The 26,853-nt window shown below is 34.7% G+C and overlaps 1 protein-coding gene across 2 annotated transcripts in view; it reads left to right on the forward strand.

Moving 5' to 3' along the window:
• Positions 1–26,853, forward strand: part of TRDN (triadin) — a 377,090-nt gene that overhangs the window by 307,256 nt on the left and 42,981 nt on the right. For both annotated transcript variants that reach the window (XM_057489292.1, XM_057489293.1), the window contains exon 24: positions 6,265–6,303. In XM_057489292.1, the coding sequence (XP_057345275.1) occupies positions 6,265–6,303 (39 nt within the window). The remainder of the gene's footprint in view (positions 1–6,264; positions 6,304–26,853) is intronic.

Here is a 26,853-nt window from a genome sequence, read left to right on the forward strand (position 1 = left end):
AGAGGGACACAGACAAAGACACAAAGAGAGACTGTGGGCCAGGGGTGGATGTGTCTGCATATGGGTTGCAGAAAAAAAGCACCATGCTCAGTAGCTTAAGGCTCTAGCTTCAACTCTAAAATCGCCAGCTATAAACTAACTAATCCACTCAGCCACTCTGGCTACTTGTAACTAATGGGCAAATTAAATATGAAAACCTGAATATAATGCATAGCAGTGTTGAACGTCTGGAGGGTCCATTCCAATGGGCTTTCCTACCTGTGTAAGATTTTAGTTAATGGGACTGAGATTTCACTTCATATTTTGTTCTAAACTGCCTAGAAGTGCAGCTTATGAATTCGATTTTCCTGGCATTTTGAAAGCACATTTTACATTGTTTTGTGCCAATGACAGTATTTGCATGTTGGTGTCATATTCTGGGGATGCTTCAGGTACTGTGAAGGAAGAGCAAGAGAAAATCCCTGTCCTCAAAAATCTCACAATACTTGAAAAAGAGAACCAGGAAGAAGGAAAAGTGAAGGTGACTCCAGGGTGGCCTTAGACGAGGCACACCAGATTTTTATCCAATCAGTGGATACCTATCAGCTAGATATCAGTGTATACACACTCAGGAAATAGTTGTTATAGTTGTTAAAGTATTCATTCTAATCTTAGCCACAGATATGTTGGCTAATTATCACTGTTCCCATTTCAGGAGGTAAGAAAATTGAAAATTAGAGAGATTCATATGCCTCACCTTAGTTAATTTGGTTAGTAAATAAAGGCAATAAATTTCAAACTTGATTTTTTTTTTTGGTCAGTTTCTATCTGCCTGTTTTTCTCCAACTGTACAGAAATAATCTCTGCAAGTCCTTGGTTTGAGTGTGGCGAATGACTTGAGAACGCCATAACCTTGTGCCTTTATAATGTATGGAGGGATTCTTCAAGCTATAAACAAAGATGATACTGATTTAAAAACTCAAGCAGGAAAAATGGGAGCTTGAAGAATGCATGAAGTTTCAAAATTAGATAGACGTGATTAAAAAAGAGAAAGGAAAATAGTAAATAGCCCATAAAATATTGAAGTAAAGAAATATAGACACAGATAAGATGAAAAGCTGCAGAGCAGAGGATGTCACAGGCTGGTTCTCTGTGTGACATCACCCAAAATTAGGACAGTTTTCTTTTGGAAGTCTGTGAATGAAAAAGTTCCAAATCACACTTAAAAGTAGTCAGATCTTGTCTTTTCTCAGAACTGTATTTTTCTGGACCACAAAGCAATGTCTCCACAGCAAATGAAATCAACTGCTAACTGTTAAAGCAGGCCAAGTATTTGCAAAACAATTCCTCTTAAAACATATTTAAGAAAAAAACATGAGTTCAGTTGAGGGTTCTCCCGAATCCTAAATCTTGAATTAAGCTACTGGGAGTGACAGTAGTTCTCTCTTATCCAAAAAAAACCTCATGCAGAAAACAAAATGTGAAAGAGTGTGTGTGTGTGTGTGGCATATCATTTGTGTTTAAATAACATAATGAGTACCACAGTAAAGCTGGGCAAATACGAACGTGTGTATAACAGTAGTAGTGGCAGATTTTCACCAAAATATGCAGATTATACTCAAGTGTAAAAGTCATGGGTTTAGAATAAATTTACAAGTTATTTTTTTAGTAAATATAACTTCAATTATTTTATTTTAAAAAATGTATTTTACCTAAAATGCGTTTTATTTAATATTATGGCAGAAAAATGTAAGAAAAATAATTGAAAATGCCAATAAGGGACTAACCTGCACTGTTAGATGTGTATCTGATGCTGCTCTAAGTGCTTCACATTTCATTTCACAGCAGTCCTTGTGTTTATGTGAAAATCAAAGCACTGACAGTGACGTGACCAGGCCACACAGGCATCTAAGGTGGATTTAGAACTCCTGTGTCCTTAGCCACCATACTTCCCAGATTCCCTCAGACCAAAACTCACATACAACTGGCTGCTGCAGTTTCTTTGTGTATTTCACAAAAATAGTTTGGTGACTTGCTTTTAAATATAGTATCTCCCCACGCCATTAAATATTGAATACTACTCCAGGAGTGTATGAGACAGCTATCAATTTCCTATCAATGCTCAGTCTATTTATTTAGTTTAATCCGCTTAATTGAGGAAGCTAATTTATGTGATTCATTATTTAGTGACTGGCTGAAAAAATAGAAACATCAGCAACTATACTGTTCATGCCAGTAACAATAATGACTTCGTTAGTAATTTGTCTAGGTAATACAACCTAGATAAATACAGCCTGCTTACAAGATGTAGAATGCAACTTATTAAATAGTTTTCATGCATGAAATATTTAAAAGCTTTTCATTCTTTCTGTAGCAACAGTAGTTATAGAAGTGTCCTTAGGGCATAGGAGTGTTTAATGTTTTAGAGTTGGGAAAAAAAACAGTATTAATTTCCAGTTTTTCCACTTACTAGGGAGTTTGTACTTAGACGAAATTTAAGCCTCAGTATTGTTATTTGTAATGTGGGTATTATAATACTATATAGCTTGTAGGAGTGGTATGTGAGGATCATATGAGATGATTTATCCATTTGTGCAACAAGTATTCATGGATCTCTAGTCTTTGCAAAGCACTGATTTAGGCACTATCATATAGCACTGAAAATAAAAACTCACCTCAGGACCCATGAAGTTTATATTCTATTGGGGCTAAAAAGCTAATAAACACATGAATAGTTAATATTATATAAATAAAATATAGGTAATGCATATAACACTCTCCCTTAGCAAGTACCATGTAGCAAGTACAAAATACCATTGGTTGCAAAAACAACTATTGTTATTGTAGTAATTTATTACACATATGAGACCTCTATGTGCTGCAAAAGCAAATGTGGTAATGATAAAATACAGTAGGAAAACAAAAATCAGTAGTATTCAAGTTCTACTGAGACATTCTTAAAAGAATACAGATTCTTGAGATTTATATATTGTGCAGATGTCTTTCTTTTTATGAAGATGAAGCAGGGACTCCTAAACCCAGTTGCTCTCCACTGCTGTCTTCTGACTCAAGACATGCAGCTGAAGTTCTTGTTGGCCTGCTTTACTTGAGAACACAGTGCTGATGACATTGAAAAATCATTAATGAAGCTCCTCTCCCAGGCCCCTCACAATTTACATTTCATAAATGAAATCAACAGCCTGGAAAAGTCAGTTTCAAAAGACTGCATACGAAATGGCAAGCTGTCTGCCTCAACGATTCAGCGTGGGGCTTTCTTGATTTCATGTTTCTGCAATGCTTATATACATAGCCCAAGAAGAAGGACTCAAGTGGCAAATGTTTATGGAAATCAGATATTTTATTATTATATGATAATCAGTGGTAAAAAAAAATTTAAACAGTAAAGATGGCAAAAAAGTCCCCATTCCCTCTTTCTGGCCTACAGGTCCCAATTTGTAGCATTAAAAAGTCATTGTCCTCTGTGGCATCTTACTATACTGATGGACAGTGACTGCAATGGGGTATGGGGAAGAACTCTATAATGTGGGTGAATGTAGTAACCACATTGTTTTTCATGTGAAACCTTCATAAGAGTGTATATCAATAATACCTTAATAAAAAATTTGTATAATAAATAAATAAATAAAAATAGAATGTGGATGGGAAAAAAAGAATAAACAAAGTTTGACCCTGGCTTGGCCACTCACTGGAAACCCTTGGAAAAAAAAAATTCCTTGTCCTTAGTTTCCTGAAGCTTCTCAATAAATTCTTTTGACTAAATTTAAATATGTATGTTGTCATTTTTATATGACTAGAAAAAGGCATCCATATATAACTCAAAAATTAAAGACTTAATCTTTAGTAGAAATGCCATCTATAAAATGAGGCCACTGGGTTCTGAAGAGCAGTACCGAATAGAACAGATGCTCACCTTAGAAAATCCATTGTCAGTTTCTCACAAATCATTTCCTGCTTTGCCTATTCAAGGGTAAAGTCCCAATTCAGTAAGACAAAAACAAACGTTACCTTGAGAGATCATGAAATTTAAATGTATGAGCATAATTTTAAAATAATTAAGCTCTTTCTATACATCACTTGTAATTCTCTCATTAATTTTACAGCATTGTTTTCTCCACTGTAGTGATGACAAAATTGAAACTTGAGGTTTTAAGTAATGCCCAAGGTCACAAGACTTAGCAATGGAGCTTGCTTTTAAAGTCAGGTTACATGACCCCAAAGCCTCCTTTGCACACTTCCCAAGAACACGTGATTGTGAGGTCATTGTGCTAGCATTGTTTATATAATACTCAAAGTCAATATTTCTATCTCAGTGAGAGGGTTCATAGCCATAATGCATATTGGATAGTGAGTGTTCATGTCCACATATGTGTTAATAAAATTCTGTATACGTGATAGAAGTTAGTTCTGGTTACATTGTACTCAGAAAAACTGTATTGTACTGATGAAGGTATTCTCCACAACTTTTATGTTTTTCAAAAGATCTTTTGACAAATATTAAGGCTCAGATGATTCCATTTCAATATTATAATGGTAATGTTGTTGACAGGGGAGAGAATCATGTTTACAGTGAGAAGAAGGTTCTTCCAAATACACAGATTACTTGAAGAGTAAGTCCCATCCTAGGGTACTGAATTTTTATCTCTAGCTCTAAAAGCACAAAATGAATCAATTTCTTCTAGGACTAAAGATACACAAGAAGGAGCATTTGATATTTCTATATTCTCCATTCTGTTCACTCATTTATTTAAACACAACATTATTGATCATATACCATGTCAGACATTTGACCAAATGCTGATATTTGCATAGTAAAGAAGACATAGTTCTTATTCTTCTGGAGCTTAAAATCCAAAAATGGGATACAGACAATAAACAAAAATTAAATAAAAATTATATAACTAAATTGTATAGAAAACATTAAGGTACATAGAAAACATTAAAATAGCATACATCCTACCCAGTTAAGTGAATGTGTTAACCAAGATGAAAGGAATATGTGCAAGAGACGGTCAAAGTGCAAAAATAGCACTGATATCACTTTTTACAGGAAATGCATTCAAGTGTTATAGGAAGTAGGGTGTGAATGACTGTGGAATTCTCTATTATATAAAATTCTGCAGTTAAACCTAAGGTTTTCTTAAAAAAAATTATAACTATAGAAATGAGACATTATTGGGCTAAAACCCAAATAAAACTGGCTAACACTATCCCTGACACAGTTTGTACTCAAGAAGTACCTCAACCTTTAGAAGATTTTCTGTTAGAAGGAAGGAAATTTTGTAATGTACCGAAACTCTTCCATTAGTCTCAAACAAGACTTAATGCCAAAAGAGAGAATTGTAAGGCCTAGGAAAAACTGTTAAAGTAATAGGAAGGACTGTGAACATGAAAATATAGTCAACTGTCACATCAGTTGGGATGGTGTCATAAAGAAAAGTTTATAAAACTGTATTCATCCTCTACTGATATTAAGTTAGAATGCAGAGTCTAGATAAAAGCCACTGTCCGAAGACAATAAGAAAGCAATATGTTTTATCTTAATAAAACATATTGCTTTCCTGCAGTCCAAATATTTTATATCCATATAGTTATTTGTGTGTCTCTATACATGCAAAAGGTTATATCTATACTTATACCTCTCCACACAGTGAAATTTTTACTATATACATGCATTCATATTGTCTTAAAATATTTATATGTACTCATTTTTAACAATTTTAACCTATATTTAACCTTTATTTTAATAAATGTTTATATTATTATACTGAATTTAAGCCAAATTAATTTATTTTATAAAATTAAAACAATTATACTAGTTTGAAATTATTTAATTAACCACCAGATGGCGCACCACGAACTAAGCGTCTGTAGTCAAAAATTTAATATTGCTTGAATTGGTCAAATTAGGAAAAGTTACAATACCTTTTTCCTGCAGTTTTTATTAGTTTCCTTATCTGCAATACTTGGAGACCTTATGAATTCTAATATATGAGCTCTTATTAAAGACAAAATGCCGAATTACTTGATTAGTATGAAACTTGAGAAAACAGGTTTTTAATGTCAAATCCCTTTGCTTGTTACTTTATAATTTACTGAGAATACACGTTCCAGTATACATTAATAAAAGTATGTAACTATCATCTAAGTTAAGAACAGATGAGAAAAAAATCTATTAAATCTTGCAATGAATCCACTTAGCGCTCATTTTTTAAATGTTTATTTTTTCCCTCTGTTATGTGTTTGTGTGTGTATGTTTTACCCCAGAACCTGAAAGTAAAAAAGATGAAAAGATGTCCAAAGCAGGTAAGGACACTTTGTAAGATGTACTTATAAGTATATTATCTGTTAGTTATGAACAAAGCTGGGTTAACCCTTGAAATGCTGAAAACGCTGAAAAAAATACTGGTGCACTCCCCTCCCCATACTTTAAATGTAATAAGTAATAAACTTGAAGGTATGGTAAAATTTAAATAGATGCTATGTTTTCTGGTAGCAGAGTTTGGATATATTCATCAGAGCTCTGGAACTGTTAGTATATGCTGCTCCATGTTTATCTATCGAACAGCTGAGCACTGTTGTGCGAAGGGGCCAATTTGAATTTCAGAGGTTTCAGCTAGGTTGTGACAAATGCCTAAACTTATTCTCGTAATTAGCTGAACCCTTTGAAATCACCTATATTCAAACATTTTTTTTCATCAAAAAAACAGTAGTTTCATATGGTTCAACCTAACAAATTCAACCATTCTCTTTCCTACTAATTAAATATGCAAATGCTATTTGGAATGGTAATCCATTGCCTTCTTGGCCACTCATGTGAAAATTGGTATACTTTTAAAATGGAATTGGAAAACAGATTCTTAGAGAGAAACAAGAGATTAGCTGGGTAGTCTTAAGACATGTTAAAAGTTGGAAGAACCATCGTAGGATAGAGGAAAATGCAGACAAAGACTAAAAATCCCAAGGAAAATTCCAATTAATGACACTATTTCTTGAGATAACTCTATTCCAAATATTTTATATCCATATAGTTATTTGTGTGTCTCTAGCTACATATACAAAAGAAGGTTGTATCTATACTTATACCTCTCCACACAGTGAAATTGTTATTATATACATGCATTCATATCATGTCTTAAAATTTTTATATGTACTCATTTTTAAAAATTTTAAACTATATTTAAGAAATTCTTGTTTCACCTTCTATGTATATGTTAATATTAACTTGAATTTCTGTCATTTCTCTTGAAAGTACTGCCAACATATAAAAAAAAATTACGTGTTTTCTTACTTGTGGTGACTAAACATGACCATTTTAAGTGAAAGCATTTATTGTCTGGACACTAAATGGAAAATAAGCAATTTTAAACAGTAAGAAAAATGCATAATGGAGATTAAATGATATATTGAGTCTTTAACATCAAAAGGTAGAATTGAGCTTTAAAAATATCTATAAAAAAGGAAAAGCTGCATATGAAAATTGCTCTATTGTTAGTTCTTCTGCTAATGTCAATGAAAGACTATTGATTGAATAAAAGGTGCATAATGTTGTCCCTTCTTTTAAGCATAACATTGTATTTTATGATTTTACTGTTGGCATATAATTTAAAAAGTAATATATGCACTATGACTTTCATATTATTAATTTACATTAAATATTTATATCTATTTTTATGTTATATTTATTTTTCAGTTCCTAAAAGGAAAGAGAAATCAGCATTAATGGCAAATGTTATTATACAATATAATCAGTCAACAATTTATTGAAAACATATATATACTATGTTAACATTACTGCTAACTGTCCAGAATTGTGCTTGGTGATACAAAATTTACAAACAAGTAATATGATATTGTTTCTAGCCCAAGAGAGTATAATCAAGGGCACAGACATGAACTATTGAAAGATGGCTACAAAACAATTGTTAGTGAATGGTACTCTCGGAGTCTAGAGAGAAAAGCCACTCTTATAGTCCGTATCAATCTATGAAAATTTAATGGAGGTGTTGGATTTAAGCTGGGATTTTAGGAATATGCAAGAGCAACTGAGACAGGGAGATGAGTATAAAGCATGGTGGAAGCAGTGCTAGCTTTATAACAGACATGAATTTGACTCTTTGTCACTTGTTAGGGATGTGACTTTACTTACATTTCTTAAAGTTGCTTGCTTCAGTTTCCTGCTCTATTGAATGAAGACCATCATACTCACCTGGCAGGGTTGTTATAAGATGTGGATCTGATGCTTGCCATTTGGTTCAGCTTCAATAAATGATAGCTCTGTTTAGGAGTTAACTCAGAGGCAGGGATGAGCATGAGGTAAGCAGGAGACAGTGAAGAGGTTACCAAGGGCCAACTGGGGTCCCAGGGGCCACATGAGGGACAGAAGATGGCAAGCCTGCCTCAGTGTAGCTGTGTGAGGGTGGTTTGGGGACCCGAGCAAGGGGGCTCAGGAGGCCAAAAGCAGTATTAGAATTCTTAGAAAGTGAATGAGAAGAGAAAAGTGGCGCCCTAAGTCTTTCTTATAATGGCATGCAGAGTGAGATGGTAGCAAAGAGATTTTGAATCTGAGACTTGACCCAAGAGCTTTTAATAGTCATCAGAGAATTGTAAAATAGAGGTGAGAGAAATCAGTAAAGAAGAAAAAATGAGAAAGTGAATTTTGTTTGCTTTCAAGATTCTTTATAGCCATGACTTAAATTCAACATGTAATTATTAGGAATTCAATTTTAAAAATCACAGAACCCAGCAACCCATTGAAAAATAATAACATCTTGTTATATATTCTTTCAAGTATATGAATACTTTAAAAACCCAATCGTACTATCTACACTGCTTCTGTAATTGTCAAGCTGTTTCATAGGAAAAGAATAGACACTGTTGACATTAACTACAAGCTCTCAGGGGTGGAAGGATGGAGAAGCAGACCAAATGTACAAGTTGCAAAGGAACCGCAGGTGGGGTGCCAGTGGAGCATCCATGCAGATAGCCTAGAGGCACCTGGAAACTGGGGATGTTCATCTGAAGTCTTAGACAAGGTTTTGTATCCATGAGTTTAGAAGTTCAGAGTGAGAAGCCAAAGAAGAGAAGAAATACTTCAAGATAAAAGAACATGGAGAGAAAAGAGAAGAGAATAAAGGGCAACTTCGTGGAAATGAAAAAGAATGTAAAGAGAAAGGCAGAGAGTTTCCTGGGAGATTAGGAAATTCAGTGTATCAGCATCCCAGAGTGGGACACTTCAAAGGAAAAGTGGAAAAGTCAGCAGTATCAATGTCTCAGAAGGGTCAAGGGACATGATGATTGAGAAAAGGCCATTATAATTGAGAACACCTGTCATTTTGTGACCTTGGAGAGTATTTTTAGTAGAGCGATGGAAGTAGAAACTAGTTTATAGGACAACGGAATTAATCATAAGTGGAGGTAGAACACAAACTACTTGTTTCAGTAGTTTGTTGGTAAAGGGAGAAAAATAGTATGTTCTAGCAGGTGGAATCAATGAAACATGCTTGTTCCCACATTTGTGGTGGGCTGGAGTTCCACAGAAAGGAGGAGCAAGAAATCTAGAGGGAGGTGTTAATTAGGAGAGAGCCATCGCACGTAGAAGTGTTGGGATGTGCACTATAGGTGCAGGGAATTAACTTAATTATGAGACAGAAACAATTTCCCATGAGCTTTGAGAGAATAATGAAAGGATAAATTAAAGTTGAGCGTTCATGAAGACATTTTTGCTGAGTGATCTTTAAAACTAAAATCTCTTCTGTGAAGGTGATCACTACCTTGCTTGCTGCCAAACCCTGGGGATGGTTTTCTTGCTTGATATTTTGGTGACCTCTACACAATATTTGACTGTGCTCATCATCTCTTATTTGTCAGAGAACAAACAAATGAACAAAACACCTTTCTTTTTTGGCAAGACTAAGCCATTTAACCCAGACTGTTAAAAATAAAAAATAAAAACACAAAACATGATTACATTTTTAAATAATGGAACAACATTATAACAAGTATTTATTTTTGACAGCATATTATTAGCCACTAAATCCCTTTATGTTTTACCCCTCAATAAATATGATGGCAAACAGGACATGTATGTCATTAGGTAATTGGAGAACAGCCAAGTGTTCTTTCCTGGAAGCTATGGACATTAATTACAAGTAGTAACATAATTAGAAACAACAAAAAAGACTTACTTAAATAATAAGCAATAATTTATTTTTCTCATTTATCAGAAAAATTAATATTCATAAACAAAATCTTTAGAGTTCTATAACTGCATTTCTAACTGCCTAATGAATATTTTTACATAGTTATTCTGCCTGCACCTCAATTTATTTAAAACTGAACTCAACATCTTTTTCTCTTGTTCCTTATCTAAGGAAATGGAGCTCATGACTCATCGTTCAGTTTCGTTGCCTTAAACTTCTGAGTCACTGATAGTTTCTTCTTCCTTTTCAAAGCCCAGTATCCAAGTAGGTTCCAAGTTATGTGTTTCCTAAATTTGTTTCCTCCATTTTTATCTCTCTTGGTAAGACTCTATTTCTAGTGCTTATCATCTCTTGCTTGGATAAGTATACAAACCCGAGACCTAATCATTTTGTTTTCATCTCCTCTTCGAAGAGCCACCAGAAGCCAATGCTAGTGTCTTTTCTAAATGGATACTTCAGGGAACAGTGCGACAGCCATTGCACTACAGTACTAGTCCCCTAACATATTTCTTGATGTCGTTTCCATTTGTTCAATCTCCCACCCCACCCCACCTCCTTCATATATAGACAGTTTAAAAAGATCACCAGTTCTATGCAGTTTTGTCTAGTCAGTGTCTTGAATTTTCTTTTTCATGTCAGGCCCACATCAAAAGCACCTTACCTATTTCACCTCGCCTCCAGTTTTGACAGCTGACTTTCCCACCCACCCCTACTCTCTATCTATAAACACACCATCATGACTCCAGTCTTCATCTGTTTGTACATGTCTTCCTCTGTTTCCACAAGCACTTGTGGTATCCATATTTTTTGAATGGGTTCTTTTTAACTTTGTTTCTAAGTTTCTATACTCTCTCTCCCATGAGATGTACAGTCTTCTCTAATTCCTGAGACAGAAAAATCACTCAAAAGCCACCACAGCAGCAACAGGTTGACAAGATTATTCTTATGTAAAGGAAGGCATTAGTTAATAATTTTTTAAATTTATTTTTGACCAGTGTCTTGGCTTTGTGATATAACACATGTACAGGCAGTTTTTTAAATGCAAAAGACCAATGAAGGCAAAGAGGTATAGAGCGAGAAGCTCTAGGATAATAGATATGGAGTGAGTTACAATAAATTACTTAAATTCTGAGTCTCTCTTTCTTTACCTATAAAATGGGGTTACCACCAACAACACATTCCATGTCAATCCAACAGACTTATTGTGAGAATCACGTGATATAATATATGTTAAAGTGCTTTCAAGGAGCTATGTAAACAGAAAAATATAAAAGATTATCATCTACACCCTTGCTATTGCAAGTGTGGTCCACAAACCACATCAGCACCATCTGGCTGCTTGTTTGAAATGAATAATCTTAGGTCCCACCAATAACTCCTGAGTAAGAATTTGGATTTTAACGAGATGCCTAAGTCATGCATACTCACATTACAATCTGAGAAGTACTAGATAGAATTCGTTGACATTTATTACTGCCTTTATTTCCAGGGAAGAAAAACATCAGGCTTCTCTCTTATCATGAATGTATTTAAGATGGACATAGGTTTTCAAAGGGGTACTTCCTATCAGTAAGGACCTCACACTTACTGAGCACTGATTGGCACTATCCATCCACTGTCTCACTTGATGGGTGATTTCTGGACTTCTGAGAGATGGCCATCTGAGAAATGACTGAGAAAACAGCCATTCCTTTCTCCTGACATAGCATAGCAAATAGGCACTGGGCATGCCTGTCCATTCATTCATATAAAGTGAATAAAAGGAATAAATAAATCCATATTTTGTTAGAAGAACATGTAAATCAAGGGTAAACTGTCTGTATATTTTACCAGCTGGCTAAGATCTTGACACAACAGGTGAATTACTTAGCCAAAGAAGAATGATATGTACTCATACTTATCAGTCATCAAAGTATCTTTGGCTCGTATCACTTTAACTTACTTCTAAATAGATACTCTATTCAATTTATGTCTGTCATCATGTTAAATAAACACAGTGCAATGTCTTTTTAAAAGTTACCATAGTAATTCTGCAGGAGAGATACATATAAACTTTATTACCTGGATCTTTTTGTAGAATAGATAAATACATACATACATACATAGACAGATATAGAGAGAGAGATAGAAGAAAGAAAATGTATACCATGTATCCTTCCCTTCTTTCTCTCTTTCTCCCACATACAGACACACACACACACACACACACACACACACACACACACACACACACACACAAACTTATACTTAAATACTTTAATTACATCTTTAAGTTAACCAGAAAGCATTAGATATGCAGGGCTTCTATAAATTACAGAAATAACTAAATCTCAATTTCATGAACTGAACTAAGTTATTGTGAAATGAATGGCTAAGTTTAGTTCAATAAGTAATTATTGAATTCCAACCATGTATTGAATATTTTGTTAGGTTTTAGGGATATAAAGGTGAATAACAAACTCTCAGGAAATACATTGATTCGTGGCATAGACCATTAAATAAAGAGCTACTATTAATAAAAAAGGGATAAATAATTTCAGTCAACAAACAGAACAAGTTGTGCAGTGTATGCTTTATGAGCACAGAGAAAAGTTATATTTCTCCAGCCTATTGGTTCAGGGAAAAATGCCCAAAGGAAAGGATACAGCAGTAGCTCACAGAATGAGTAAAGATTAGCTAGGTGAGGAAAGCCTGTGTGTTCCTAACAGAGAAATTAATATAAGACACTGTGGAGGTAGGGAAGGGCGGGGAGCCCTGAGAACTACAAGGATTTCACCTTCACTTCCGAGCAGAGGGTAGGACTGGGTGAAGCTGGGGAGGAACAGCAACAGAAAGCCACGGCTTCTGAATGAGGGTTGTGTCCTTTTTCCTAAAGGAAATTGGAAACAATTAAAACTCTTCAAGCAAAATGAGATACAGCTTAAAACAGCATTTCAAATTGCTCATTACAGCTAATCACAGAAATTGAACATGAAAAGGATGCCAACTGCTTCAGGAAAGCAGTTCTCTGGGGGATGAACCTAGATCTCTGATACCTCTACAATTACTAGAAGATCTTTATAGAGCATTACCAGGAAGGAAAAGAAGAGAGGTATTATCAAAGTATTCAGGAAGTAAAATTCCCATAATTTGTGGGGGTGAGAAAAATCCAGGATAATTTCCAGGTTTTTATATTGGAATAGTATGCAGACAGTAATTTCATTTACTATGCTTAGAACTTCCAAAAGAAGTGGCAGATTTAGAAAAAAGACACTCTATCTATTATGTGAATTTTAACTTATTTCTTAGACAAGTGTTTATTGAGCAGTTACTATATGCTAGGATATATAGTAAGTGCAAACATACATTAGTAAACACATTCAAGTTCCTGCCCTTCTAGATCTTATAATCTAAGTGGGGTAAGGGTAGGAGAGAGAAATGTTGAATTAGAGGTACTTATGGATACATATTTAGATATGTTTATCAGGCAACTGGAGAGAAAACAGAGTAGATTTGGAAGTTCCCAGCCTAGAACTGCTGGTTTAAACAATGAGAGTTGTTGACATCTACCAGGTGGAATGTGATAAAGGACAAGGATCAAGGCCTGAGGACATAAACCAAGAAGAATGCTAATATTTGAAGAGTGGACAGAGGAGGAGACCCAGAGGAGTTAAAAGAAAATCAAGGGGGAATTCTATTAGAAGTTAGAAATGGTGTCTCAGAAACCAGGGAAGAAAGAATTTCAAGGAGGAGATGCTGTCTGATGTAGCAGCAATTTACAGTAAGTAAAGACTAAAAAGTATTATTTGGAATGTATAATATGAAGTCGTTAGTGATCTTCTGAACAGTGTCAATGGAGTTAAATAGGAGGAAAACCATTGAAGTATTTACTAGAAGGACAGGAATTGAGGCCAGAAAATTATACATTGTATACTTGTACACATTGTAGGCTAATATTTAATAATCTTGTATGAAAAGCGAAAAGGAATTAGTTGGGAATTATTATGCTATTTCACTGGGAAAATAACAGAGCAGAGTAAAAAGAGAGGAAGCTATGGCATCAGAGAAATTTAATTTAAATTGTTCCTAATCTATGAAACAGAGATGTAACAGCAGCTGTCTTTACAACTTTACAGAGCTACAATATCTATAAAAGGCAATAATACATAGAAAAATGCTAACAATTAAGGCAAACACAGATTCCATTTTTAAGACCTAGGAGATAAGGGATTTATGTTTATAACACCTAGAAGTATTTCATTTTGTTTAATTTCCACTGAGATCAAACCATTTCCCTTCCAATAGAGATCCAATCATTTGTTACTTAAGTGTACTTGTGTAATGCTTCCTCAGTGGTTCATATGATACCACTTTTAATTTTAAAACCTTGAACTAAGTCCTTCTTTCTTTAGAAATGACATCATTTTATACTGTTCAGCTAAGAATATCAATCAATAATAGTATTGCTATAGAATTTTTTTTTCCAGCTGTAAAGGGAGAAAAATGCCATATATAAAGTAAGCTATTTCTTGCATTTGTATTTTGCAGTGTTTTGCACAGATTAGTTGTAATTATTGATACATGAAAGTTTTGAGGTTAAGTAAGTCTGGGGAAAGTCCTTGGAGTTCATTTTATGTATATATATATATGAGCACACTAAGGAACTCTGATAGCAAAGAAACTAGCTGAACTTGTCTTCACCCAATGTTCCTCAAATTTATTCAACCGTGGTATCTTTTCTGTAGTATAACAGCAGTGTTCAGCTGAACACACTATTAGAAATTATGTCTTACACTTACTTAGCTAAAAGATTGGGGAAAAGGTAGAGCAAAGGTAAGAATTTTTTTAAGAAAATAGTGATAGCATATTTTTTTTATGAAAGAAGAAAACCAAATGAGAATTATTGGAAATAATCAGTTGTGTTGCAATTAGACCAGTGAAGATATGCTAACATGTATGATAAATGGATATGTAAGCATGGCTAGTTCTAAATTTTATTTCTTTCTTTCCATAACCAGGAACACATAAAATTTTACTCTAAGTTCCTGAGGGAAGGAGGTGTTCATTTTCTTTCAGGATAAAAAAAAATATGTATATATATTAATCATGGTGACATGGAAAATTGAGTAACTGCTAGCAGGCTGCAATGGTGATAAATACTTCGTATATATCCCTACAAGCAGTCATGTAAATCTATGAGACAGCAGGTCAACCACCACTGCTATTTTTGACTAATGTTTATTGAGTAGCCACCAAGTATGTGTCATTATAATATGTTGAGAGGGTTTATTACAACAAGAGAACTTAACAATAAATGAAAAAAATTATAATGACTTTTATTGTGTGTGTTTGAGGACATTTATTGAATGCCTACTAATCCAAATCCTGGAAAATGAAAAATTAACTAATATTAGTAGAGCAATTAATTAGTTAATCAAGAGGATTTATTCACATATATACATAACATAATTTGATCTCATAAGGATCTTGTGATTTAGGTTCCATTATTCTGCCCAAGTTACAGGCAGAGACACTGACATAGCGATCAAATGGATCCCCAGTTTACAAAATTCACAGAGAGGATGACCTAGATTATTTCGACATATCAAAGACCTCACTCACATATTCATCTTCATTTCCAACGCAGAGAGAGAAGATCACAAGTTGTCTTCTTTGACTTCAAAGTAACCTAAAATGTAATAGACCTTCCCTTTGCTAACATATCCTGGATATAGTTTACTGCCAAATTTAGAACCTCAAATGTACTATTACTACTCTGTTCTCAGAATAATATAGAGATGATGGGTTCAGGGGGAAGTGGGGAACAAAAAAAGTTGGAGTGGTGGTACACCTGTTTTGAATTGGAAGCCTAAAGCAATCCTTAGATAACAAATCTAGATGTTATGATATTAATAAAAAAGTATAGTAGTAGGCAATATGTCCCTTGGGGCAGGGATTTTTGTTGGCTTATTTTGTGTATTTCCTGTGCCTAAAAGAATTCCTGGCACATAGTAGAATCGTAGCAAATGGTTTTTGAAGAACAAATGTATCAAGAATTTAGTTATATAGTCATGGACCTGGAAGCCTGTTCCCTAAATTGTTAAATGGAGAAATGCACCTCACGAGGGTTACTATAAATGTTAAAGTAATTCATTTAAAATACTTAGCATGGTTCTGGGCCCAAAACAAGCATTTAATATGTTAGCTATGAATTATGCTAACAAGCACATAAGACAACAACTTTCCAGAATTAAAATTCAGTACAGTCTTTCAAAATCTGAAAGAGACACAATCATTGGCCATTTGACTTACAGAAATGAAAGCAATTTTTATTTTTTGGAAAAAAGATATTACCTTTTTCATGCTTAACCTTTGAATGTTAACCACTTTTGCACTAAAATCTTCTCTTCTTATTTTTCATGGTGACTTGAATACTGTGATCTTAAATTTTTTCTAACTAAATTATTCTGAATATTGGGAAATGAAATATTCCTTAGCCAATTTAATCAATCAGGCAGAGTCCCATTAGTAGTGTCTGAATCAGTCTGTGACAGGTGCAATTTCTCCTAGCTGGTTGAAAGGAGAATCCCATAGAAGTCCTCTCTCTTAAGAGAAAATGAAAAAATAAAAACAGTTCATTTGAAATTACTAAGCTCTACTTATGTGTTAGTGTAAACAGATTTATTAGCCACTATTTAGACATTTCATTTTCTTTAAGTATTTCCTCTATAGTATATGTTTTAGACTCCTCCAAAAGTAATAATTTTTAGTTTTTGTGTTTTCCTCAGAGTGATTTTCTTCACTTTGTAGTTCATGGGAATCAAAAAATGTTCCTTTTCTCCCATTGTATAAAATGTTCATTGAAAATCCTCCTTCCCAACTTCAGCCTGATCTAAAAACTAACCTAGGAAGCTGGTAGTAATGAAGTTGGAATTGAGATCTTTCATGGCGGCAAAAGCAATTCCCTAGAGAAGGCTTTATTACTTGCCACAGAGGAAGCTGGTGATCTAGCTCTTCTAAATTAAAAGCAAAACTGAAAAAGCTTTTTAGACACTTGCCAGTTAAGAAGTCAACTCTATTAGATAGGTTTCTATTTCCAGGCTAATTTGTGAGTTACTCTGATAAAATACTACACAACTAACAAGAATCCAGTTTTTGCCCATGTTAACATATTGCTTAGTTTATATGTTTGTTGCTATTCTGAAATATCCTAGTTTCCTTAATTATTTGAACCTATTCCCAGTCTCCTTTTTTCTTCCTTCCATGACTAAACAGGCTTTTATATTATTTGTAATGTTAAATATGTCATCCAGTTTTTAAAACAATGCTCTTAGATCAAATATTCTTTTTTTTTTCAATTTAGTGAATCAACACAATGATACTCATATATGGAAATATTTCTCAAACCTGTGATGAAGTGTTTCACACTTGTGAGATGTTTAGCAGAGGGTTGATATTTACTAATTGAATCATATTCCAGAGGAAAATGTTTCAGATACCTCTTATGAACAAACATGAGGAATCTTTCCTTTTCTTTTATATACTGTTCAAATTTAACTCTCAATAGCACAAAACATCTTAAGACAGGAAATGGTTCTATTTATTTGGGTATAATAGAAAAGATAAATAATATTAATTAGCATGTCTTCTAGTCTCACATCCCTGGTTTCAGAACATAATATTCCCAAGCTCAGGAGCTGAGATTGATGGGACCAATAACAAACATAGTGGAAACAATGGTTCCTTTGTGGCCATGCATGACTACTTTAGACAAACCCATCCAGGTTCAAACATTTCACTGTGCTCTCCTCACAAACTCTCCATCCCTACCCCATGCTTTAACCAGTGCCTTGACATTTAAAATAAGGATTGAATCTCACTGGGCTTACATTGTAGGAGGGACTCATTTCTTATCGTCTCATTTTTTCCTACTACCCAGTTAAAGGATCAGGATGTGATGAAGAAGTGTTTAGCATAAAGTAGTTCTGTAAATCTTAATAACTCAAACATACTTGTGCCAGGTTGTGCTAATCAATTGAAAATGATCTCCTGTGCATTTTATAGTCCAGACCCAAACTACTTAATAGTCACACATATACATGGTATAATTTTCTCTTTTCTTAGGTGAAATACCACAACCAACATTAATGAGTAATCCTATACACAAACTTCCACATGCTTTATTTTCACATATCCCAAAGCAAGGTGATCACAACAGAATTTTGAAAAATTTCCTATGTGGAGTAAAAAAATGGAAGATTTATTCTGATGATATATTTTTGGGAAAGGCCACAGAGTAAAAGCAAGAACTCTTTCTTTGCAGACCCTTCCCAAATATTTTAGCAGCATCTTTGATGAGGCATTAGTGGGAATACAGGTAATGTGTGCATTACTCAATAGAGCAACCCTCCATGTATATGGAGTTGTCAATTGTTCATTAAAGACAACAATCGTTGGCTATGTGTGAGACAAGGAACAAGTGCTAAGAATATAAAGCTTATAGTTGCAGCCCCTGCCTAGTGAATTTCACAATTTATTTGGGGAAGACCAATGAGTAAATAACTACAAAGTATTGCAAATAATTACAATGTACAAGGATGATTGATGCAGAGAGTACAGATGAGGGGGCATCTAACCCATCCTGGAAAGAGGTTGAGAAAGGCTGCCAAAGGGAGACAGCAGCTGAGCTGAGTCTTAAATGAGACCAATATGGTACAAGGTGGCAAGAAGGGGGGGAAAAAATCAGGTGAGAAAAGAAATGAGGGGATGAAAATGATATATTTGAGGCTATAATAGCAGAAACTGAGGTGGAAATGAACAAGTGGAAGTACACCCAAGATATATTTAGGAAATGGAATCAATGGGACTCTGAATGACTGAACAGGGATGGCAAAGCATGGAGAAGAATTTTGGATGACTTTCAGCCTACTGATTGGAATGGTAGGTGGAGTGTGGTATCATTTACCAATATAGGGGATGTGTTTGGAGGAGACAAGAATAGGTCATGAGTTTGAGTTTATTAAATTTGAATTTCCAGTGGTATGTAAATTTTCCCTTAGGAAGTTAAATATATGGGTCAATAGTACAGCAAGCCCATTTAGCCCTTTATATTCTATTCTTCCCCAGTTTTTCAAAGGATGTGTGTGTAATCTGAAATTGATATATTTTCCTATGCCCTTTGAAAGAGAGGTACCTCACACAGCATTTCAACCAAATCTAATTTCTATGACTGTCATCAGAATTAAACTCATCCATAAGAAATCATTTAATTAGTAAACCTTATTCATGGCCTAAGTATTCTTAGCAAACTGAAGTCCATAGCATGTATTAAATGCTGAGTCAATGCTTGCTGAATGAATGATTTAATAACTGAATAGTCATGTTGTGATGACAGAGCTATATTAAGTTCCATATGTTTTTTAAAAGGCTTCAAAGAGATAATGGTTCTGATTTACCTCCTCTGTCTTCTATATGTTCCCTAGTAACTTCCTCGAATCTCATATTTGGTCATGGTGCACACAGATCACTTGCTGCTAAGCAGTTTGATCGACATCACCTTAAACCACTTAGAACATCAAGGAGTAGGGTCCAAAGAATCCCTCCATACTCATCTGAGACAAAATACAAGATAACTGTCTAAAAGGGAATGTGAGAAAGCAGGATGCCTGAATAACCAAAAACATTCCATAGAAATCTATTGTAATACAGTTTCAAGAAATTTAACAAAATAATGAGTGCACAGAAAACTTAGCATGATGCAAAGCAATAAGATGAAAAAGTCATTTCAGTGTAGACATTTGACCGGGTTCATTTAATTTATCCAGAAGGCCATATAACCACAGACCTTAAAACAGTAGACCTTAAAGAACTTTCTGAACACTCTCGCAGTGTACTGCTAACTATTGCTGCTTTTAAAATTCAAGGACATAGTAAACTTACTTACCTTCCAGACTGCATTTATATCAATCCTAACATGAAAGAAAAATTCTTCCTGAAATTTATTTCCAGTTGTCAGAGACAATTCTGGCTCACCAAATAGCTGTTAGGAAACTAGAGAGCAAGTTGAAGGCACTAGTTTTAATTTCTTTCACAAATTTCCAGAGCACTACGTAAATAGTGCTAATCCTCACATAATTTTTCATAAAGTCTGTAAAAATATATTTGTGAATATTGGGTGAATGATGGTATATTATTGGTTCAATCAAATAACTTTACCCAGTATGTTTGATAAATGAGACTGCCTCTGTCTGAAAGTTCCCCTATAGGAAAAAGAAGGAAAAAGAATGTTTATTAACTCAAATTCATACGTAAATCAGTTCCCTTTTCAAGTTTTATATTTTATATATTTAATGTTTACACTTCTTCCATTTTAATTTTGATAATTAAAAGGTTAGAAAACTTCATAAAACATGTAGCTGAGTAATAATAGCTTCTCCTAAAATGTAATAAGATTACTGAACTGGTTCAAACATCTCATAAAAGTCCTTAAGATATTTTCTTGCTTCCTTCAAATGACTTATTCAATATATGTGATACACAGTTTAGGCATTAATCTTCAAGTCGATTTACAAGGTAAAGTGACTACGATATAGTTCTTTCTGGCACAGATGTAAATCTACAGCAGAGCCAGCTTCTCCTCTGTACTAAATATCTGTGTAAATAGACATATAATATCTGGAAGAGACTTACTGGTTTTAGAAACAAGGTTTGTTATTTGGCCCTTAGAATTAAACATGTTTCCACAGCAGAAAAAATCTATCAGGAATTGAGTAAACAGACTAACTAATGCTCAATAAGCCCACGAGGACTTAATGTTGCAATACGTCAGGTCATCTAAACTGTGTCTCCTTTGTAGATGATTTATTATTTAGTTTAGATTACTATTTGACATAAATATATCATTTTAGACCTCGATATTTTAGGAATCATCTTATCTAACTTCTTCCACTTCTTTTTTTGGAAGAGAAGCAAATAAAATGGCTTTGTGAAATTTCCATGGCAAATGAGTGTCAGAACCCAATCTTCCTTAATATATATAGATGTAAACAGGCTCTTTATTGTTTTATATAAAACCATTTATCATTTTTATATTTTTACTCATTTTTTTTCTTTTACCTCTCGTTTACTAATTGAATATTACCATTTTTTAAAAAGTCTATGTATGGTAGAGGAAGAAAAGCAAAATACTACATTGATATTTTATTTGATTTTCATACAATTACAGAAATTTAGAAAATGCAGAAAATATGAATTCTATAATAAAAATATACAAAAACAAAATCCCTATATAATAATGTAAACAAATATATGTATGTATGTATATATGTACTTGCTATATCAATATTAACTACTTGAAAGGTACTCTGTGATGTGGAGCCAATTACTACCTCCATGAGAATATCAAAATTGCAATGATTTTGTTCCCTTTGTGGAACTAAAAAATGCTAGCATTATATGAATTTGATTCCACATCACATCCTTTACAAATCTGAGTCGCAATCATCTGAAAAGAATACTACTGTCGTGTATATTGAAAACTTGACACACTATAATCAGCACAAGCATGTTCTGTTTTTAGCTTTATCCATTTATGTCTCAGTAGATTGAAAGCTTTCTCTCTGATTCTAATTAAGCCTTTTTGCTGAAATACGACACACAATTAGCTAGAACTCAGAATTGTGAAAAATAGCCATAGCTTTTTGTTAAATGGATGTTTTAACAAAAGTAACTATGGTTATCAAACAGTGGCTCTTAAACTTCAATATGTGTCAGTTGCACTTGGAGAGCTGGGTCTGCCTCTAGAGTTTATGATTCTGAAAGTCATGGGTAGAGCTGAGAATTTACATTTCTAGTAAGTTTCCAGGTGATGCTATTGTTTGAGAACCATTGCCTTCCAGAATTCTCCAACAAACAATTTACACTTGTCCTTACACCTACTCTGCTTAAATATGGTTGTTAGTGAATAATATAGGCTCAGACTATGTAAAGACAAACACATTCATGCACTTTATTCATTCATATTTCTGGAGATCTGTTTGCTTGTGAAGTTTCATCAAATTTTAAACTGTTACAATATCCTTTCATAATTGAATGAGTGAGATAATGAAACTGGGAATGCAAAAGAGCTGAAGAATATTTAGGAGTGACATTACTAGATGGTTATACAGGAATTCCTAGTGTCCATCCCCTCCCAGAAGCATCAGTTTGAACAACTAACTGTGTCTGAAAAGTTTTTCATGAGAGCTAAGGATTCCAGGTGAGGGATTACAAGACCTGGGTGAAGAACAGAACTAAGAGAAAACACAGTGAGTAAGGCAGAAGATATAGATTTCCATTATCCCCACCCCTCTGCTGCAAGCCTGGGAAGCCCTGTGCAGAAAAGGACACCTTCACTGCAGTGCTGGTTTGTCTCAGCACCAGGGTGACTCCCAAGGCCGAAGGTGTCTCCCATGGTACCAGGCTCCCAGGGGGCTCCTGTGAGCCCAGGGCCCACCCTGACACCAACTGGCTCCCACAGCCTCAGGGCAGTAACTAGGGCACCAGATTCCTAGCAGGTTCTCCCAAACTCCTGGCACATCCCGGCACCAGCAGTCTCCTACAGAACTCAGTCAAGCTCCTCTACCCTAGCACCAGGCTAGCACCTGCAGCCTCAGGTTCCAGGAGGCTCTCAGAGACTCCCAGCCTGACCCAGAGCCAGACTGGCCCCAGTGGTCCTAGCCTCCAAGTGGACTCCCATGAACGCAGGCTCCTGGCCCACCCCAGTACAAGGTGGGCCTCGTTGGCCTTCTGAGGTCCCAGGTCTTAGGCTTGCTCCCATTCAGTCTCCTGGATGCCCTAACGCCAGGCTCCACAGACCCCACCTCCAGGCCAGTCCCTGTAGCCCGAGGCCCTGCTGGCTCCCATTGACCCAAGATCCTGGCCTAGCCCTAGCCCTAGACCCCATGGCCCCAGCTTCTAGACTGGCTTCCAGGCTTCCAAACTGTACCAGCACAGGGCCAGCCTCCAGGACCGAGGCACCAGGCTCATCCCAGAGGCACTGGTTGGCCCCCAGGGACCCAAGCACCAGGCTTGTTCCCATAGATATTAGTGGTGAGATTTCATTATCAGGACTTCTTGGCACTCCTCTCTCTGTGCTTCTAACCCACTGATTGTTAACAGGTCATTAAAAAAGTCAACCTTATATGCACTGTATATTGGCAAATGTTTTTATCCCTCTACGATAATAGTTCTCACACTTAAGTGGGCATCAGAAACACATGAGAAAGCTATTAAAAGGCGAATTTCTGGGCCTCACACCCAAAGTTTCGGATACAGTAGGTATTGGGGTGAAGCTCAAGAATTTGCATGTTTCTAGCAACTTTCCAAGTCTGCTGCTGCTCCGGGACCTGACTGACAAGGGCATCTCAGAGGGAAAACACAGACACACACACACATACACCTGAGACGGTTTGCGAAGCCTCATGTGTTTATTTTGGAAAACACAAAGTATTCCAGATGATTTCCAAGAATTTAAAATTCTCTCTTATATGTTAGGAAATATATAAGGTCTTACTGCTGTTATATCAAATTCTTATTTTGTATTAAAATTTAATGGTTTTATTAATGATGCTCTCTATTCGATTATCTAATTACCTTTTTTCTAAGATCTTTGATTATATGCATAAAATAATGTTACATTTATGAATTTTACAAAATTCAAATTTTATGATAATCCTCTAAATTGTCCTGAAAAAAATAAAGTGTAATAAATCTTTATGGAGAGAATTGATTTGCTCATTAGACCCAGTAATGAATCAGTTTCTGTGGTATTAACCAAATTATGATATTTTTGACTAATTTTATGAAAGTTCAGTTTCTTCTACTTGGGAATTTTACTTTTCCTAGTTTTAAAATTCAAAGTCTAAACAACCTCATAATGAGTAGTCCTTAGGGAGCTCTTAATTGGTTTCTAGCCACATCTATCATATTGTAGAGGTTGTTAGAAAGTGTAGGATAAATATAGAACAGATAAAGTTACTTCATTAGGGAATTAATATAGTAATTGAAAAACACATATTTAAAATACAGTAAAACTCTTTGTAGACATGTGAATCAGAAAGATCATTAAACTAAATGATTCCACTATTGACCAGTGTTAACCAATTAATTACATTAGAAAGAAATTTGTTATGAAGCAGATTATTTAAAAGCCTTTATTGACACATTACTCACTTTAATGATTCCCAAGCCAGGACTGTTACTAGGCTAAGCTACATAGATCTACATTCAGTGTTTACCCCTGGATATTAGTGCATAAATAAAACCTGAAAGTTAAAATTATTTTGATAGTCAAAAATCTATAAATAATTATCAGTGAGTTCTAGATAATTATTACTGTAACAAAAATAATTTATTATCAGATCAGGTAATAACTAGGCACATCAGAAAATAAAATATCCGCTGACATAACACAGGATATATATTGCTCTCCTTTCTTTGTTTGTATTTATTTATTTATTTTTGCCTGTATCTTAAAGAACGGATATCAATTGAGTGAAGCATGCTTGTTCTTCATTGTAGAAAACACAAAAAACTTAAGTTACTAATGAAGATCACATAGTTCCAGGGTCATGAACTGGAACTAGATATTAGAGGTAATTGGAACTGTTACCAAATTGTTGCAGGAATGACTTATGATTTAATCAAATCCAGTTCAATATTTGATAGGTTTACAGTACACAGCATTTATTGCAGTGAACTCAGTCATTAAAAAAGCAACAAGTTAATCTTGAAGAGGATATCAAAGCAATATATTCTTTGAAGTTAACAATTATGCTTATACTGATTTAATGGACTGAAGATTTGGTTATATCCAGAAACATTTGTTTTCAAATTTAAGGTATCAGTGCTAAGATGTCTGACTTTTTTCCCTTAATTATTAATATATTTATTTACTTGTGCAGAATAATGGTGGTTCCTTAAATCAACCTCTGACCTTTGGCAGAAGTTTCTCATGGCCTTATAGTGAGGCATTTACCCAGCAGCTTCTAGTGAGAAGCTTACAGTCTCACTTTGCACTCCGCTGCTGGCATGGAATTCTTGCACAGTAGATATTCATTTAATTCAGTCAAGGTATATTTGTTGATAAATTCTAATATGGCAGGAACCATCTTTTTATATGGAAGTTATAGAATATTGGAGGAAATAACCAAGTAAACAGACATTTCAATACAGTATTTTTAGCTCTAAGATAAATGTAAGGAGAGAATACTATTGGGATTTGAAAGGTGCACCTAACTCAGATCTGGAAAGCTACCTAGAGTAACTTATTTGGGGTGTAATATCTGAATAATAAATGGAATTTAGCCAGATGACGAAGAAGAATTCTAGACAGGGAGATCAACATATAAGGCAGCCCACAGGCAAAAGAGACCTTAAATTGGTCATATCTGCAAATTGGTTATACATTTAGGGGAGGGATACTGTTGAAGATGTTATTTACTACATTATACTTTTTTTTTTATGAGAACCCATAGACAAATATATCTTAGGTAACACTACCAGGAATTGTTTTGCTTCTCTTAAAGAAACTGATTTGCTTATATCTTAAAACATTGTGAGTTGTATAACTGGTTTTACTTTTTATCCTTACCTGAGCACCTGAAAGCTAAGGGGAACTGTCATGCCAAGTCAACAAAGTATACAGTAACTTCAACATGCATTTTATGTTGTAATATGATTCTTATCTATGTATTTTTTCTTGGCTCAGTTCCTCCATTTGCATTTCCTTATTTTCATTAACTATTTTGTTTACCTAATGAACAAATAGTAACTGAGTGTCTACCATGTAACCATGTACTGGGTATTATACCATTTCACTGGATTCAGTGATGGATAAACACAATCTTCATTATAAAATATCTCACAGTCTAAATGGAAAGGTAGTCACTTAAATAAATATTTATGGTTAATTGCAATTAATAGTGATTGAGACATTTAGAAACTATTGCTGGCACATAAAGGGGGAAAGCAGTCAAACTACATTAAATGGGATTTCTGAGGGAGAGATACCTGAGTTGAGCCTTACATAAGAGTTAGCCAAATAAAAAGTAAAAAGAACAAAACTCTGATGAAAAAAAATCACAATCTCTATATAAATGGTGGGAATTCATGTTAGTCAAGTAGAAGATTCAATATTGAGATGTCAGTTCTTCCCAACTTGATCTATAGATTCAATGCAACATCTACCAAAATCCCAGCTAGTTATTTTGTAGATATTAACAAACTGATTCTTAAGTTTACTTAGAATGGAAAAATGCCTGGAATAGCCAAGAAAATACTGAAGAAACAGAACAAGGTTGGAGGACCAACACTACCCAACCTCAGTGTCTACTGTAAAGATCTACAGTATTATTCCCAGTGTTTCTCTCCCTGGGCCTCAAGTAGTATCTTGTGTGCATAGGCTGATCAGTGTTCCTCTGAAGAATTAAGGGGTCTTTCACAGGTCCCCAGAATTTTACCTCTTTTTCTCTCTTTCACCTTCTTTCTGCAGCTCTGTGCTTTACATCACTCTGATCTGTGATTTCTAGTAGCTCTCTTGGCCTTTCCAGACTCCCAGCTCCATCTCATCAACAGCGCCATTTCTGCATTATGGCCTTGTAACTTTCCCAAGGCATTAAGCTGGGACAATCATAGG

Source organism: Manis pentadactyla, chromosome 12 (assembly GCF_030020395.1).
Source record: "Manis pentadactyla isolate mManPen7 chromosome 12, mManPen7.hap1, whole genome shotgun sequence".
NCBI lineage: Eukaryota > Metazoa > Chordata > Mammalia > Pholidota > Manidae > Manis > Manis pentadactyla.